The 18859-nt window shown below is 43.9% G+C and overlaps 1 protein-coding gene across 10 annotated transcripts in view; it reads left to right on the top strand.

Moving 5' to 3' along the window:
* Positions 1–17629, top strand: part of celf5 (CUGBP Elav-like family member 5) — a 172975-nt gene extending 155346 nt beyond the window's left edge. For 2 of the 10 annotated variants that reach the window (XM_020702246.2, XM_020702245.2), the window contains exons 7-12: positions 5981–6125; positions 10917–11129; positions 11241–11333; positions 12952–13095; positions 13754–13917; positions 14641–17629. In XM_020702246.2, the coding sequence (XP_020557905.1) occupies positions 5981–6125; positions 10917–11129; positions 11241–11333; positions 12952–13095; positions 13754–13881 (723 nt within the window). In that variant the 3' untranslated portion in view covers positions 13882–13917; positions 14641–17629. Of the gene's footprint in view, positions 1–5980; positions 6147–10913; positions 11130–11240; positions 11340–12951; positions 13096–13753; positions 13918–14637 lie in introns of all 10 variants that reach the window. The other 8 variants (XM_020702243.2, XM_011473840.3, XM_020702241.2 and 5 more) reach the window with 7 other exon arrangements.
* The last annotated feature ends 1230 nt before the right edge of the window (positions 17630–18859 follow it).

The following is an 18859-nucleotide window of genomic DNA, read 5'->3' as shown; positions in this document are numbered from 1 at the left end:
CGTGTGCGGGTGTCTGATTGGGAACATTTACACTTCTCTTTTTCACAGCTGACGTCACAATGAGCAGCAGCCCGTCTGAAGCCCCCGTGCCACCCCAGCTATACTCAGGCTGCCCCAAGCAGAGGGGCTGAGCCCTTCATCAGGCCCCCCACATAGCTCCTCTTCCCTCCCCACCTCTGGGTGTGCGTGATGCTTTAGCCTCCACGGTTGAGTCAGAATATTCTGTCTCTTTCCTCTGGAGGCAGAGTGCTTTTCTATACGTCCCATCCTGAAGTTATGAGCTGGCGTGCTAACATGTGACCTGGAAGGAGACCTACATTTAGCAAAAGTATTATTGGAACAGGTTCCCACCATCATACCTGCATAGTATTCATTTAAAAAAAAAACATAAAATCGTCTCTTTTTGTCCTGAACTTCTTCTGATGCTGAACTTGTATTTTTCTATGGTTTCTAGCCGTTAGGACAAGTTTTTGACGTTAGCCGGCTGTGGCGCGTCTCCATTTCCCCTCAGTTTTATATTACCGCTGTGGGACCTGCAGTGACATGTGCAAATTGACCATCTCACAGTAATTGCAAGGCCTTCTCTGGTAAAACTCCCACCTTCATTACCATTCATGAAATGCAGCGTTTTCCTGGGAAAATGTGGAGAAATGCAAATGTGGCTGGAGGGTCAGGGGGTGGGGGACGGCGTTGGTCTGTGGGGAAACTATTGTGCTCTGCTTCGGGCAGCCGTGACTTTTATTTACTGTAGCAGAGACCCATGTCGGCTCGTACAGACCACAGCGTGCACACGCAAGCACGTATCAGAGGATGCACGTCCCCACGTGCACACACCGAAGGGCGGACACTCACGCACAACACAGACAAGGCATAGACATGCACATAGCGAAGTATGCATTCTCCAACATACATACTACAATGTGCAAACACAGACACACATCAGCGTGTGTCATGGAACACACACACTGTAGCACACATATATGAGTACCTCTGCGTGTGCAGGCACACAACAGAAACTACACACCTACACTAAAACAATCCCACACAAGAACCTATGCCTCAACACCAGAGTGTGCATGTTTACAAACACATGTACACATGTACAAACAATGCATGCACACACCAATAAATGCACACACCATCACATGCACACAGCAATGCATGTGTGCACAGATGCATGCACACACCGATGCATGCCACATACCGGAGCATGCAAGCACACAGAAATGAGACAAAATTGATTGTATTAGTTTAACATCTCAGCGTGACATTTATGTTTGCATTGACTGCTGCCTGCTTTCTCATGCGGTGCATCTTCTTCTTAAAGTACTTCTTTGCTGATAAACTGCAAACTGACAGAAAAGAAGGGCTTTACACGTGACGCGTTCACCCACTCTCTATATGCACCGTCCATGAGAAGACGAGATGGCAAAGTACGGGGTCCAGACTCCAGAAGAGACGGTATAAATAGCTACAGCCAGCAAATACAGTAAATGTTAAATTCAAAGTGCTACCCCTCCACTACAGCAGTGGATAGGATTATAGAGTTGAGCTGACAGCCAGTAAATTGGATTTTGGTCAAACCAGGCAAAAGAGGAGGCTCAGAACACAAATTGGAGTGCTACGACACTTGACAACATACGCCAAAAATGAGAAATCTGCCAGTTTTGCAACCAGCACCGACACTGGTGTGCTTTGACAGGAGAAACCCCATTAGTAAAAAGATGATTTTTTGAAAACAAAAGCAGGACATTACACATTATAGTCCAGTTCTGAGTAATAGTCAGAACTAATCAGGTCCTCACATGATAACCCCACAGAATTCTGTATAAACATCCAGACAGGGTCTCAGAGCAAAGTTTAAATCAGTGTTTTTGATCGCCATCTAAAGCTGTTCGTCTCTGCCTCTTCTGGTTGAGGACTTCATAGAGCCTCACAGAGCAGTTTCTGATTAAGCTGTGAGATGCACTAGCATTTTGGATGGAAAGGGAGACTGACAGAAAAATCCTCAGCTGTTGTTGCAGTCACACTGGCCCTTTAAAACAATGGTAACACAAAGACAAAAACACAGAGCAACACAAACACGCAAAAACACAGCAACATTTGGAACTTACTGGTTAGCGTCAAATTTGGGAACAGAAGATGGACTTTTGATAGGCGCACGCACATGCATGCACACACTTTCATGCACGAACATGTGCACGCATACATTTACACACACGCATGCACGTGCACGCACTTGCATGCACACATGCACAAACACACGCACACATACATGCACACACACACATTTATGCATGAATACATGCATATACACTCATGTGCGCGCACATGCATGTCCTTTGGCGTGTGCAGACAGCTGCTGAGGATTGACACTGTGGTGGCCTCAGTGGTCCTTTATGGAGTTGTGTGCTGGGCGGGGGACATTATATTATATATTATATTATTTCTGAATGTCGTTGTTGCTGCTACAGATAAATGAAATTTCCCCAACGTGGGATTAATAAAGCTATCTATCTATCTATCTGTCTATCTGTCTCTCTGTCTCTCTGTCTCTCTGTCTCTCTCTCTCTCTCTCTCTCTCTTTCTCTCTATCTATCTATCTACACACATGCACATGTGCATGCAAAAACACATGCACATGCACACATATATACATGCATGCACACCTAGATGCACACACATTCATGCATGCACTTATGGCAAATGGTGAATACTTACACAGCGCTTTACATACACTGTCCTATTTGTCCACTCACACAAATTCACACACTGATGCCGGCTCTGCTGCCGAACACTGGCACCAACCTGTAACCACCAGGAGCAATGTATGCTTCAATGTCTTGCCCAAAGACACTTCAACACAAGGGCGGGCAAGGCAGGAATCAAATCTTTGATAGTCACATCAGAGGTACCACTCTTCCTCTCCACCACAGCTGCCCGACATACCTGCATACAAACAAGAATGCACGCACAGGTTCATGCATGCACACACGCACATGTGTGTGTGCATGCTCACATGCAGAAATGTCAAAGGGATCAAATCTTTTCTAAAATCTGTCTTTGGAAAAGCGCTGCACTAACAATGTGGCCTTTGAGCTTCAGTCCTCAGACTGTTGTTTACCTCATTGCACTCTTGTCCACCCCCCCGATACTTTTCTACATTTGTTTTTACCGTTTTTGCACCCCACCCTCCTTTGTTTTCCTCTAACCCTTTCATGTTACTGGCTGGTTGGGCTGTAAAGGGTCATACGTGACCGTGCTAAGAGCCGGCGAGTCACAGAGCAGCGCTGCTGGGATAATTGCCATGTGATAAAGAGGTGATTGCCTGTTAGCACCAGAGGAGAGTAATGTCATCAGGTTGCAATAAAAAGCAGATGTCTGACACTAACTGAATGCTGCTGGATCTCAGACTTTCCTTGGTGTCTTTCACGCGGACCTCTTGAATTTTGTCTCATTGTTTCCATCGGCCTTTTGTGTTTCAAGAGGACAGAAGAGATGCTAGAAAAACTGTCTGTGGTGATGAAGACTCTGTTGAGTCTTGAGTCCAGACTCCTTTGCCCACTTTCAGTAGGGGAACAAATAAAAGATAAAAAAAAGAGGTTAGAATTGAATGCTTTTGAAATTGTAAGACAATGAAGTGACTTTCTTTCTCTCTGTCAGCAGAACAAAATGAGTTTTTGCTTTTAATTGTTTCTTTTTACCCTTCAGTTAGCAAAAGCCACAATATTCCCACATACAAAACATCCACTGATGTCAGATTTGATCTGGGAAAATCTGGGCGGGGGGGGGGGACTTGTGCTCTGGTTCACTTTAGATTGTGTAAAAAAAGGATGGAAGATTTTTAGAATTACCTCCAGATCTCAGGGGGGTCCTGAAAGATCCCTGACTCTGTTTTGCTTTTGTTGAACTTGTACATGTCTTCTGTCTTCTGCAGCTTAATCTTATTTGAAATGAAATAGATGGTCCCCATTAGTCATGTTGATGAAATAATTCAGATGACAAAAGGCCCCAAAAGGTGGCGCTGTCGAGAAGTGTGCCTAATGAATGAGGGCCAGCAGCAGGACAGCCGCTTTCAGGTGAAATGACAGGGGCATTGAGGGAAAATAATTGGCTTTTCTGTTGCTGCGTCCACATGCAGATACGAGCCCCGCTCCCACATCGGCCTCATTAGCATCTGCGCCTGTGGGTTCGATACCTGCCTGTGTGAGTCAGTGCTGGGCCATGATGCATGATGTGCATTGATGCATACTGTTTTTTTGCAGAGACTTCTGGGAAATTTCTAGGGGTACTGTAGATTTGAACAGCACCAGAAAATGGTAAAGGAATATTTCTAGGTGTTCACTTTGACCCTTCATCTGCAGCATGACCGTAGGAAAAAAATGTTTATGAATATTTTCTCTCCACGGGTTCACGGAGCGACCTACAAGCCTGATATTTTCATGTGGGTCATACAGGTTTGACCATTTTTCACCTGCAGACTGCTGTAAGGACAGCTGGGACGAAAGCTTTAGACACTCAAGCAGCTGCATGTCCAACAGTTCTTGACATTATTTTACATTTGTCTTTCGAGAAAATCTGAGTCGAGAAAACAGACGAGTGTGTGAGGAGCCTGCCTCGCTCTTAAGAGGCTAAACTGTCATGTGACATTTGGAAATTACAGGGAAAAGGTGCTGCAAACATTGTCTGTTTGTTGAGCTCTGTGATAATATGCTTTTATGAATGACCTGATCTGTGTGAGCTATTACAGTTTTTCTCAGTCGCTTTAGTGCAATTCTCAGATCAGAATTGAAGTTTGCAAATTCATGTGTGCATTTCTCAAAACAATTTGTACAAACAGCAAAACACTATGGATTTCTTGCAAAAGCCTGTAACTTGCTCAAAATCTTTAGTTCATCTCTCAAAACTAAGTCTTTATGTCATTGAACATGTCAGTACCATCAGAATGTCAAGTCCTTGTGTCATTGTCTACGAACAAGACAGTCAAATGACTTAGTCATGTTGTCAATATAACTGTGTACTTTAGAGGGAGGTTCTGATGTAAACTATGGCTAAAGTTTTGATGACAATTATTGTTGTAAAATTTAAGTTACACCTTTTTTGTTTGATTGCAAGAGACTGGACAAGATTCACATTTACACTTTTATTTTTCATATTGTAATTTGTTGACAGACCATGTCATACCAACATAGAAAAAAAAACCACTGCAGTAACAGAAACGGGAAAAAAGATAGGACAATATTCTGTACAACAGTACAGGCAGTGCAGTAGGAATTGGTGTGGTCTTCCTACACCTCTTGTCCTTCCTGTATGTTAGGCCACAAATTCTCATCCACATTACAGCGAATATCCTCTCTTGCAATGCAGGGAAATATGTTTGTCACATTATGACAACTTGGTCAACCATTTTGCAGTTAACGACTTATACGATGAACTACTGACTGGGTGTTTTGAGGAGTAAGACTATTGCACAGTGAACTATATAATACATTTGGATCAACATGACATAAACAATTGATAATGTAGCAAAGAGCAGAGAATTGTACATTATCATTTGCATGGATGTACCAAAGCAATTGCAACTTGTTCGAAAAAGTGATGTGTGATGTGATGTGAAGATTGAACAAATAGTTTTGGGAATTTCATTCTGATCTGAGAATTGTACTAAAGCGACTGAGAAAAACTGTAAAGCATCCTGCTGGAAGGACAGAAGATCCACCAAACAAAGCTTGACTGGCTTTTTTTCTACTCCCTTTATTCTATTTCTACTTCCTTTATTCTATTTCTACTTCCTTTTCATGCATTCATCCATCCATCCATCCATTGACCTCCTGATGCATCCCTCTGCTCCAGCTTTGTTTTTTCTCTTTCTCTGTTGTTTTGCATTTCACTATATTTACATTTCACCACCATCACCACCACCTCCACCTCTCCACACCCTCCTGTCCTACGCCCATCTCTCCATGTCCCTCTTCTTTAGCTCATGCAGCAGCAGGCAGCCATCATGGCGGCCAGCCACGGAGGTTACCTCACACCGAGCGTGGCTTTTCCCGCCACACAGATACACCAGATGGGGCCGCTTAACATCAACAGTCTCCCCCCCACCCCCATGACCCCGGTGTCGGGTGAGTTTCATCAAACCCTGGGTGAGCACTCTGTTTCATTTCCTTTTTGCTGTTTGTGTTGGTGAGTTGTTGGTTTGTGTTTTTCTTATAAACAACAACAACGCAGCCTAACATGATGTTGGCGTGTTGCTGTGAGCGCCTGCGGTGCTGCAGCAGAGGGAATACCCATAATGCCTGGTGGTGACCTTGAGCTCTGAAGCACTTGTGCATGATCTGCATGCAGACGCTTCTGTTTTCCAGAACAAACCGCCTGGATGCTGAGACCTTACAGAGAGGAGCGCTTTGAAATGCCAACCCACTGAGTTACATTTGCTGATTCAGCAGATTCTTTTTGTCTCTGGACACTGGAAACTTCATGCTCAACAAAGCATGGGCCAAAATAAATTATACATGCTACAAGTCTTTGTTGCTCTCTGCTCAGCTGCTTTGTCATCTGTAAGGTGAGCAGGGATCCAGGCGGAGGAGTCCCATCATCGAATTCAGCTTTCAGATTCTTCATTAGACTGAAGAAATTCTGTTTCTGCAAAGTTTCCTGCTCTGTCTGCATCAATCACCTGTTTAGTTTGTGGGAAAGAAATATTCTGGAGGTTAAGGCCGCAAAAGTGAATTTTCTTGTAAAAACAGGTCCATCTTTAACTAAAGACACAAATGAGAGGTGGCTCAAACCTCCATGTGATTCACTCCAATATAAAGATGGAGACTGCTGGGTTTTTGAACCTTCACTTTCTTCTCTATGCTTTGCATGTGACTAACCTACTTTCCACTGTTTATAAAAAAGACAAAAGAAGTCATTCATCATAGAAACCTGTTCGGTTTGTGTTTCAGTTCCTTAGGATTGCAATGGTCAGACTTATTATATATACCAGCTAAAAGTATTTGCATCTGCAGCATCTGAATTTACATCCAGAATTTCAGAAGTCTGAAGGTCCAAATTGAACAATTAGCAGACCCCATCAGAGCCGCTTTTTTCCTGTGACTACTGTGGCCCTAAAGTCCAAATTGCATTAATAAATCACTAAACGCATTAAAAAAAAACACACAGCTATAAAACAAAGCAAAATAATAATATTTAAAAAAAAAACATTACATTCTAGAAATCAAAACAAAATTCAAGAAACCAAAACGTAGAATGCAGTTGATTAATAAATCAATGAACATTTGCAGTGGGCATGGCCAGAAGGTGAAAGAAAATTAGAAAATGTTCCTATCAGAAGATATCACCATGTCAAAAACCTTCCTGCTGAAAAGATTATTCTTCATGGAAGAAGAGCAAGAATGACGGCTCTGTTTTCATTTAAGAATCTTTCCAGAAAAATCTAGAAAATGTTTCTTCTTCTTCATGGAGTTTCGTCACGTCAAATAATCAGAAAGTGAGAATAATCCTGAAGTTTGCTGCTGAATGAAGCATGAAGACGTCCCGCTTTGATGGCGGTTTGGATCCCTGTGACTGCAGCTTTTTTACACTTCATTATAGGAATACATGATGTTACGGCAAAGCCGTCTGTACAAGTAGGCCAAGAGAATGTGACACTACTGAGAGATTGCAAAATGTGTGCAATGAGTCAGTGGAATAATTTATAGAAATATGAATCTCATTTTACAGAGTCGCTTTGCTGTAAGGGGGGTTTCACTTTAGCTTTGAGTTTCTTCATCAACCGAGCGGCAGCTGGATTTTTCCAGAAATGTTTGAGCTCAGAATGAAGTCTTCTCTGCTGTCGGTCACACGTCTCTGCAGGTTCACAGGAAGCTCCAGCAGCTCATTTATGGAAGGAAAAGCCTTTTGATCTCGGAGCATCATGTGTGATCCTCATCTGTCATTTGGGGAACTTCTGCAACAATAAAAGCCTTTTTTGGCAGCAGACTGAAGCTCAAAGAGGCTCAAAGGTTACGAGACATCCTCAGAAAAAACAAGCCCACTCCTGTCAGAGCCACCGATGCAAAAGCATTTTCTTCGTCTGGACGGTTTCCCTACACGATGATGCTTTTTGACCCGAATGTTCTGCAGCTCTGCGAGAAATGCGAAGAAATAAAACATGCGCATGGCAAAGACAAGCGCGGAAGAGGTGGAGCAGTGGGTGGAGGGTGGAGGAAGAGCTTGTTGGGTGGGTGAAGTATAGAAACATGGATGTGCTGCAGACGCTGCACAGACAGGAATGGGATGTTGTACCATAACAACACTGCTGGATTCAAACCCTCGGCTGGTGCTAAACGCTTCCACAGTGCAAACACCAGGAACCTGTTGGACACGCCCATCTTTCCTATTACTACTTGTCCTACCGGCTCCTGGTTACCTTTAAGGGCTTGTTCCACGTCAATTGCAGTGCAGAGGGCAATTAATGATTGCGTGTACTTTTGATGGACAGAAAACTCCAAGACCGTCTGGCATCCAGCGTGATTTTAGAAGGAGAACAAGCAGAGGCAGGTTCTGAAGCTTTACTCACATTATGGGAACATGTGTTTCTGCACGCTAAATTCAAAGCACCAATGCGTTTTGTCATAACCTTAGATAAAAAAAAACATAAAAAGCTCATCTGTGTGGATATTTGACTCGGTAGTTGATTGATTCATAAAACAGATTCAAGTTTCTGACTATGATTTAAATGTTGCTTCTTTAATTCTCCAGGATCATAATTACCACATGAAGTGAAAATTTTCATTTTCTTTATTTTCAGTTTGTTTCAAAGGAATAAATCAAAATATGCAGATTAGTTAAAAAAATACTGAGTTTGAATTTCTTCAACCAAAATCCACTTTATCCTCGATTCATCACAGTTTTTTTTTACAAATTGGACACATATCAGTCCCGTAACCATGGACACCAACAGATGAGCTTTAAAGCCTTCACTACTGATTTAAGGCTGAATTCATGTGTCCTGTCTTACCTGATGGTTCAATCATGTGGGTTTTCTGGCCGTGTGAGCGGGTCTTCCTTAGGCTCCTCCCCCCTGACCCTCAGCCAGAGTCAACAGCAGACGGGATGAAAGCGTCTGCTTTGCCTGCTCCAGTCGCTGCGGCTCCTCGCACTGTAACGACGGCTCTCTGCAGCAGTCCTTTGTGATTTGAAGACATAATCAGCATGACAAACACTTCTGTCACAGCCAAAAAGTTCTGCTGTGAGGCGACGATTACAGGGAGTACGTCAACACTTTCCCCTTCTCGCCAGAACCAGCAAGAATGTAAACGCAATGGCAATGTGTGCGCGTGACACGCGTGAGCATATAGCGTCCTTTTGTGGATTAATAAGAGGGATTAATAGTTCAGAGCTCGCTCTTTTAAAATGTAATCTGCTGTCATAATCCTGGTTGGCTGACAGCCACAGGCTCACCTGGAAACCTGTTTACCTGTGTGTCAGAGCTCTGCAGTCACAGCGGCTTAAAGATTTCTCTCAGTTCTGCTCCCGCTGGAAACTAGACCTTTGTGACAGAAGGAATAAAGATGATGAGTCGTCCACATAAAGGCCTTTTCTGTGTGCTCTTTGTTTTTGCGGGCATCACGTTATTGTCTTTCCTTGATATCATAAACCCTGGAGAGTCTCTGCACATTTATGACCCCGCTGCAGTAATATTTGCTTCAATTCAGTTACGTCTGGATCAAGTGTTTACTTACTGCTGTGCAGCGGTGAAGCAGACTCCAGCCTTCATCCAGACAGTGGAGCCCCCACAGCACCGCTAAGCTTTGGAAAATGAATGTGCCTGATGATGGAGAGGGTGCATTATCTGCTGGTACAGTAGAATGCGTGTGGCCGGAGCAGACGAGCTGCCTCTGGCCTTCGCGGTGAGAGCGCCGGTCTCCTGGGTCCTGATAGGAGAATGGGCTGAAGCTGCAGTCTCATTCATCACAGCTCCACGGACGACCAGCAGCAGTGGAGGGGCTCCTTTTAAAGAAAGGAACACAAAAAAGAGGGAACCAGAGTTCTCACTGGATCGGAGCTGCCCCCACCCAGCCCCTCCTGATGGTGCTGAGGCGGAATGAACCGTCAGAGTGAAGCAGAAACGCTTTTGCTCATCATGTTTCCAGTTTGGGGCGATGTGCCTCAGCGCTCTGTGAACGTCAAGGTGACGTCTCCGAACGCAGCCGTACCCACTCAGGTACCGGATTGCAGGAATAAGGCATGCTGAAGGGTTTCCATGACAACCATGACAACCTATTCCGTCTGTCCAATCAGGATGGAAGTCCTCAGAGTGAGAGGTGGTCCTCTGGGGAGCCGTACTTCAGTGAGCTGGCATATGCTGCTCTATGATCGGAGGCCTTTCTGACAGAAACGCTCTGAAGGACAGAGCATCACATTCTGATTCCACTCAGGAAGCTCTCTGCAGCTGCTCATCAGGCAAACACACTCATGTCCTGACCCCCACATTCGTCAAACTGACAACCGGTTGTTTTTTAATATGATGCTCCAAAGGGAGGGGCATCTGTGTGTCGGAGCGTCCCTCTCGTTCAGGCCTGTCTCCCTCTGTAATCTGGTGCTCTGTGGACCTTTTTTTATTGTTTTCTCTGAACTTGCACGGCGGTTTCATCATCTGCAGCAGGATGAGCCAGCAGGGTCCCACACAGACGCCTCCCACAGGCTCATTTTTCACAGGTTGACTTTGTTCTACAGAATGTGTCGCCGCAGACCGGGAAACGTGACAGCCGGATGTTGCACCCGTGTCCTTGCATTAGAGGAGGGATGCAGCACGAACGTTGAGTGTGTAGCATGTGTGTGTTTCCTTCATGATTGTAGTGTAATACTGCTCCGTTCACTTTGTTTCCCTCCATCCTATAACAGAGAGAGTTTTTTCCCCCCAGCAGGCCTCAGTTCTCCACCAGCCAACATCACCACCTCCGCCGTGCCCAGCATCGTAACGCCCATCGTCAACGGATTCACCGGCATCCCGCATCAGCCCAACGGACATCCTGCTGTGGAGACCGTCTACACCAACGGCCTGCCGCCCTACTCCACCCAGAGCCCCAACGCAGCTGACACACTTCAGCAAGCCTTCACAGGTGTACAGCAATACACAGGTGAGAGGCACCGCCCCCTTCTTGGACCGTTACACCTGCTAGAGGATGAAGAAGATCATCACTGCAGGGCTTCTGCTTGTTCTCAACACCTTCTCTCCATTCTGTCTGCAGCAATCTACCCGGCAACCACGCTGACCCCCATCAGCCAAACGCTGCCCCAAGCCCCCCAGGTCATCCAGCAGCAGCAACAGCAGCAGCGAGAAGGTGAGGGTGAGAGAACATTATTTATTTGACACTTCACATCCTCTTTACTAAACCCTTTTACCCATCAGAACCCTGAAAATGACCATTTTGTTGACCAGTCCACAGACCAAAAACACATTTCCGATCTTTTCTGTTACTGATGACACTTGTCATGTGTTCTTATGGGTCCACTGATTTCATGTGAGGTAACATTGCTTTGTCAAAATAACTATTATTATGTTTATCCAAATGCCTTGTGTTTTTTTAAAGGATTTTTTTCACTTTAAGAGTAACATGATGATGAATATACAGACACATATGGAACTACATGAATGTTTAATATGAACATGAGCTCCCACCAATCCATGTGACTTTCATTGTCGGGATTCTGGTGTTTAGAACCGTCAAACATAGGGAAGGCGCCTCAAAATTTTCATAGGAGCAAGAGCAGAAACCATACAATAACTATTTCTAAATTCCAAAAAAGTCGAACATGCAGAAGAGTTTAGGTTTTGATGTGTCTTTTTTTATATTGGGAGCGAGGCAGAGCAGTGGGGGGGGGGGGGGGGGGGCCTTGAACCTGGGACTGGCAGAGAGCTAAAGACGGTGTTGGTCTGAATGCTGCTGCTTGTTGAATCATCTGGAGAGAAAGCTTTTCTAGGTTGGGGGGGTCCACGGTGTTGGAACAGGTTTGGGTTTTGTTGAGAGCTGATCTGCATGCTGGGACAGAGACACAGATTATTTCTACACAAAACTGTTGCTATTGTTAGTTCTAAATGCTGCAGAACCAAAGAGTCATGACCTCATGAAGCTTTAGAAGGTTTGATATCAGTAATTTACTCCATAAAGATCTGTGTTGTTGTTTCTGTCGCCTCAGAGCAGAGGGACTTTTCAGTGTCTTCAGTGTAATTGTATGGAGATGTTAGTGTCGCTCAGTGATGGGACACACCAAAGCAAACCCCCCTCCTAAGGTCCCATTAGCTGTCACACACTTTGGTTTGTGACATTTGTCCTCCACATTTGAGCTTTAACACCCCCCCCCCCATCCAGTTTAACCAGTGTCAAACAGGGAGGCATTAGGTCCCGTATTTAGGGTCGACCTTCAATTTGGACTCCCGACCTTCTAGTCTCAGGGTGGGCGCCGAGTTGACCAAGTTGACTGTGACAGCAGGGATGACCTCTAGCACACTGCCCAGTGTTGCAGAAAACAGCTATAAAAGGATGGATTGACAAAATTCAGATTTTATTTGATACATACACATCTACATACATGATACAATATATACTAAAATGAGTTTCATGACTGTCCAACAGAGTACAAGGCCCAAGAAGAAGAGTAGTAAGTATTAAAAAGTATAAAAAAATAAATATCTAGGTATAAAAAATAAATTTCTGTACAAATATGTAAGGCATAGTGCTCAACGAGGTGTCCATTATCAGAAATCAATGGACCGTGAACCGTCCTCTGCTTGCCGTCAGACAGTTGCTTTTGCAAAGTCAAATCATTTCTGATAACAGCATCTCAAAGGGCAAGTCCAGGTACTAGGTGTTCCCTCTTCAGGTTGAAGGATCAGGGTCAGGTGTGTTGTGTGTCTGAAGGCTGCAGAGGTGTGACCGCTGTTCCTCTGTGTGTCCTCAGGTCCAGAGGGCTGTAACCTTTTCATCTACCACCTGCCGCAGGAGTTTGGAGACAATGAACTCATGCAGATGTTCCTGCCATTCGGGACCGTGATCTCATCCAAAGTCTTCATGGACCGAGCAACCAACCAGAGCAAGTGCTTTGGTGAGAAGTTCTGCTGTCCACACGGCATCCCATAAATAAGGAAATTAGACAATCAGAGTGTATTTAGTTTGTGTGGACATCCTACAGACACTTAAAACACAACCTGAATCAGCTGATTCTGACCCAGAGAAAAGTAGCTTTTTTGCACCGTTGTGCAACACATCATGACCGTTAAGTGTTGCCTTACAGTGCTAAGCTGCTTTCCCTGCATCAAAATGAGCTGATTTCCGTTCCAGGGGTGCCCAATTCCAGGCCTCGATTACCCGTGACCTACACGTTTTCCAACCAACCTGCCGTTGAAGCTTCTTATTGGCTAAACACACCTGATCCAGGTAATCAGAAAATGCAGGATTTCTGGAAAACTAGCAAGAGGCCAGCCGTCGAGGCCTGGATTTGGACACCCCATGGTTCTCTACCATGAACTGTTGCATGTCAACACAAGGCTGCTTCTCTCCACTTCAGAATCTGCTGGAATTACGTAAATTTCCTAAACGGTCAAAGAGTTACGGTAATAATAAACTGCTGCTACAAAAAAGAAAACAGCTTCTGATCTTCATCACAGATTTCCGCCTCTGATCCATTTCTTTGTTTAATAAGTTACAGAGGTCAGGTTGAGGTTCACTCAGATCGTCCGTGAGCATTGTTTTCTTCCTCACAGGTTTTGTGAGCTTCGACAACCCTGCTAGTGCCCAGGCAGCTATCCAGGCCATGAACGGCTTTCAGATCGGGATGAAGAGGTTGAAAGTGCAGCTAAAGAGACCGAAGGACGCCAGCCGCCCTTACTGACACCGCCTACCTTCAGTTTTCACAGCAGCAGCACAGGTGATTTCAGGAAACACCAAAGTGTTGGAACTGGCCCTTCAAGGTTATGGTTATCCCGAGTTCAGCAGCATCACTTGGTTTTGTCACAGCTTTAGTTCAGGTCCTTCATGAGGTCGAAATACAGAATCTGATCAAAGATTTAAGTGATCAATGAGGTCAGTCTGCTTTTTTCCAGCAAAAATCTTATTTATTTACACTGAAACTTCACTTTTTATGGTTTTGGGGTCAAATTGACAGACGGACACAAAAATGAACAGCATATGGGACACTTTTAGAAAAAACGCAACAGAAAAAATACCGTTTAGAGGGTCTGGGTCAATTAGACCCAGAATTGCATTACCTGAAGACTTGAGTGTTCTTAAAAATAAGAGTATATGCTGTAAGTAGTAAATGAGAAATGTTAGTTACCAGGAGAGATCATAGAGAACAGAAGCAAACCTCAAACAAAACTTTTACCAAGAAGACTCAAATGGAAGAACTTTGAGGAGAAAACTGGTTCCTCCTTCCTGTCCAACAGATCTTCTTCTTCTTTAGTATCATTCTAGCTCGTTGGCTGTTGATGTAGTCAGTAAAGGCATTTAGCCACATGTTAGCTGAGTGTTAGGATCATCTTGACTGAATTGGGGTTCTCCAGACCTTGAGAGCCTTTCTAACTTGAAGGACAAGGATGCTCTGATTAACCAACATTCTGAAGTCCGACATCTCCTTTTTTTTCCTTTCCAGGTTTTAAAGGACACATGAGAAAATCTCGAAGGAGCTGAACTTTTTTTCTTTGAACGCAAAATATGTTTTAAAAAAAATCAAGACTTTAAGGAGTTTTTTGGAGACATATCAACGATTACACATGAGGATGTAGGCGAGGTCGTGAAAGGACACCTGGAGGAGGAGGAGGAGGAGGAGGAGGAGGAGGAGGCGTTTCAGCGAGGAACAGGAAAATCCGTGAAGGAGTAGAGCCGGAACCAGCAGAGGAGGAAAGACACGAGAGATCAGCAACAGAGCTGATTTCTTGTTGAGACTTTATCTGTTAATTAAGCAACAAACAAAAAAGCAGCAACAACAAATAGATTTCTATATACATATTCTATATATCTATGAAAAGAGGCGCTGTGGCGTCTCCTGGACAAATGAGGGTTAAAACTTGAAGATCAGAAAAAGCAGTGGAGACGAGAAGCTTCCTACAGACTTCCGGTCTCCTTCCCTCTTCTTCTGTCTCTGCAGAACTGTGGACGTTTCCATAAGCAGCCGTAGAGCTTTCAACCCCAAGGGACCAAAGGACCAAACATTTTTATTGTTCTGAACAGGCATATATAGTATTAATGAAACTAATACTACAAACTACTGCTAATAGTATTCAAAGTTAACAGGAAACAATAGCTTCAGGTTGAAAATAAAAGCAGTAAGGGTTTCTAGTTCTGGGTTTGAGAACATTAGAGTCAAACAGGAAATGTGCTCAGAAAAGAAAACGTTACTATTTTAGCAGCATAGAATTTATGGGTTAGCTACAGTATATTTTGGGGCATGTTCACCTGCATTGTGTCTGCCACTTCATCCCAGAGTTCATGTGAAGGTGTGAAGAGGACCAACCGGATTCCAGCCGCTGACCCTAAGGACCGCATGTCCCTCCATGGAGACCTTGATCCAACTCATCACCTGGATTTTAGAGGCGTCTGCAGCCACCACCACCACCCCCCGTCAAAGTATCAGCACATCTGCTGTTACAGAGACCAGCCCAGTGCTGGGGGGCCCCAACGCTAACCACAATGAGGGTAGTACTGATCCAAAGGGGAGCAGCCCTGGAGTTCAGCGCCCATCAGCATCTTTGTTTCCTCAACCATCAGAATCTGGACGTTCCTGCAGATGAACGGAGCAGAACCGGGAGCTCCTCAGCAAACAGCAGCTGGATCATCCGTAGCATCATCACCAAGAGTCCATCATCTGGAGATCAGCGGGCCTGAAAATGTGCTTCATATGTCCAGAGCCGGCATGATGCCTTCTTCATCACCAGACAACATCAGAACATCCCAGATCTCATAAACATTAGACATACCAGCACCCGTCTCATTCTTCAGATAGCATGGCATGCCTCGGCGGTCTGATTTCATGTTTCCATGGGTATGACTCCTAAAATCCAGAGCAGAAGTGGAATGGACTTTGGCTCAGTTTTTGTGCCATGAGTATATCAGTGGTGTTGGAGGGAGGCTACAGAGCATTGGCCAAACTGTTGAGATGCCTTTCTTCATCCACAATTGCCAAATGATGCCAGCATATCCCCTGAAGCTCCGCCCTCTACTGCCAGGTTACCCCTCCCAACAAGTAATCGCTCTGACACAGGACACTTTGCTTTTGTAAAATACTGTACCATTGTAGAGAGAGGGTCTGCTCAGGCTGTAAAGGGATTGATTTACAAAAAAAAGAAAAGTTGGATTTCTTCTTCTCACTAGGGAGTTGAAGCCAATCTCCTGGCCGCTGCCAGCCCCATTTCTGAAATCCTGTCCAGGTTTTCTCTTTTTAGAACTGAAGAGTTTCTGGTTTTTTACAAGTATTATTAAAATGTGATTAAAGTGAGTGTTCTGACAGGTTGGGAGAATCAATTGAAAGATAGCAGCTATTGATGCTTCCTTTATTTAAAGCACCACTGAAAAATGACAACGGATATTTTCTGTGGATGGAAGCAGGTGCAGACGCCTGCGCATACATGTCCACTACAAGCTGCAGGAGGTGATGGTTAGAAGGTGCATTTGTAGCCAGAAACAGAAATGCTGAAAATCTCTGTGGGGCTCACAGAGGAGGAGAACAGCAGCGATCCTCGCTCGCACTCTGCTCAACAAGTTGCATGTGTTTGAGATAAAGTTTGATTTGACAAAGATTCACTCTTGCATCATTTTTATCATTAATCGTTTTAGGCCATGCAGCCATGGTGCCCTTTCCGTTTCTGAGCATGCTCATTGAGGGTGGGGAGGGTTTGGAATACTGCTTGTATTAACAATAGGAATCTGGTTTGAATGCAAAAGATTGAAGCTCATTATAAATATGAAATCTGTATATTGTGAAAAATCAGCACTGGACCTTCCTTTGGGTTCCTATAGGCTGGGGTTTGATATGTGTGTGTGGGGGGGTTAAGCAAACTTACTGGTTTCTCAGCACAACGCATACAGAAACACAAACTGCAGTATGAATATCTGTGAGGAGACTTCTCCGACATGCAGGGCGCTCAGATGAATCTCAGTACTTTCAACCTGAAGGAGAAAATGCTGTTTACAGGCGATTCTTTTCATTTCCTTTCTTATTCTTCTCTTTTTAAGTATGAGTGCCACCTGTTTTTGTGGCAGCATCAGAACAGCATGAAATAACTGACAGGGAAAAGCAGTATCTTTTTTATAAATATTTAAAAAAGTAAAACCTAGAAAAAAAAAGTAAAAAAAAAAACAGTGTGTTCTGTCTTAGCCTGAGAAACCAAACATTTTCCCCTGGTGTAATTCTTAATACTTGCTGCTTAGACTACTTCAATGATTTAATAATTTTATAATCAACTATCTGGTCAAAAATGTAACTTGATGTTAATTTATTTATTTATTTGCTGAAACTGGCCACGTTTCTTTGCTTTCTTTTCCTGTTACGGTACGATAAAGATATGTATCAAAGGAAATGCTTATCGGGGCTTTTCTCTCTTTCTTTTCTTTTTTCCAATTTTACAATAAAATTTCCAACTGGATGTTTTGCTGTCTCACAGTTGTGTTGCATTGTAATGGAAAACTAAACCCCCCTTGACCAGCGTCTGAACTGTCAGATGCTGCTGCTCCAGCCCAGAAGCTGTTTCCTTCTTTAGTGACGATGCTGTCTTGTTTGTGAGTAAACCTAAAGGGGTGTGCTGAACATAAAAATGCCTCTTAACTGAAAAATGAACTTGGTGGACAGAATCATTGGTTGCACTGTGGTGTAGTGGTTAGCGAGAAGGTTCTGGTTCATGTCCCATCTGGGTCCTTTCTGTGTGGAGTTTGCATGTTCTCCTCATGCATGCATGGGTTTTCTCCGGCTTCCTCCCCAAAAACACGCTCCATTCAAAAAATGGATGGACACCTGGAGGATGGATAAGTATCAAATAGAGAACAAACGACCTGCAAGATGTCTGCAAAGTAAAAACAGCTCAACACGTGGCTCTAAAAGACAGGCTGGAATTTAATGATGAAAGGAAGGCAACAAGTGTAATCAGCAAAACTTTGTCGAAGCTGGAAGCTAAATTGGACAAAACATCAGTTAACTCTTTTATTTGCCGTGTTTGTCAGTCTCAGATTCTGACAGCTGTTCTTCTTCTTCTGAAGAGTTTCGTCTGTGATGTTCACCATAGGAACAACTGAGACGAAATGTAAAACATGAATCCAGGAAATCCCATAGTTGGATTTAAAAAAAAAAATCTTTAGCGGAGCAGAAAATAAGGATTTATCTCCAAAGAAAAAGAATTCTGTTCCTCACATACCTGTTTCTTCTTCTTTAACTCTTGTGTTATCTTAGATGACCCCACCCTCACATTGACGTGTTCTTCCTACCATGACAAAGGTGGATAAAGGTGGAAAGATTTCATGTAATCCATGGACACCAGTAAAGATCACAAATCATTGAAGAAAAAAGGTTCAGAGCACTGTTTAGTGGGTCTAGATGACCCAACTCCCAATGTAAAAGTGCCTAGGATAACACAAGGTTAAGGAGCTCTTCTCTCCTCCACCTGTATTAATGTCACCTGTTTGGACTGGTTATTTGTATAAAGACACCTGTCCACACCTGTAAACAGTCAGACTGGAAGCCCTCCGCTATGACCAAGACCAAAGAGCTGTCGAATGACATCAGGGACGTGATGGTAGACTTGAACCAGACTGGGATGAACCAGTCTACGATAAAACTAACAGTTTGGAGAGAAGAGATCAATTTTTGGAGCAATTTTTAGAAA

This window comes from Oryzias latipes, chromosome 4 (genome assembly GCF_002234675.1).
Source record: "Oryzias latipes chromosome 4, ASM223467v1".
Classification (NCBI taxonomy): Eukaryota; Metazoa; Chordata; class Actinopteri; order Beloniformes; family Adrianichthyidae; genus Oryzias; species Oryzias latipes.
The sequence above is the reverse complement of the archived record's forward strand: the minus strand, read 5'-3'. Positions and strand labels throughout refer to the sequence as shown.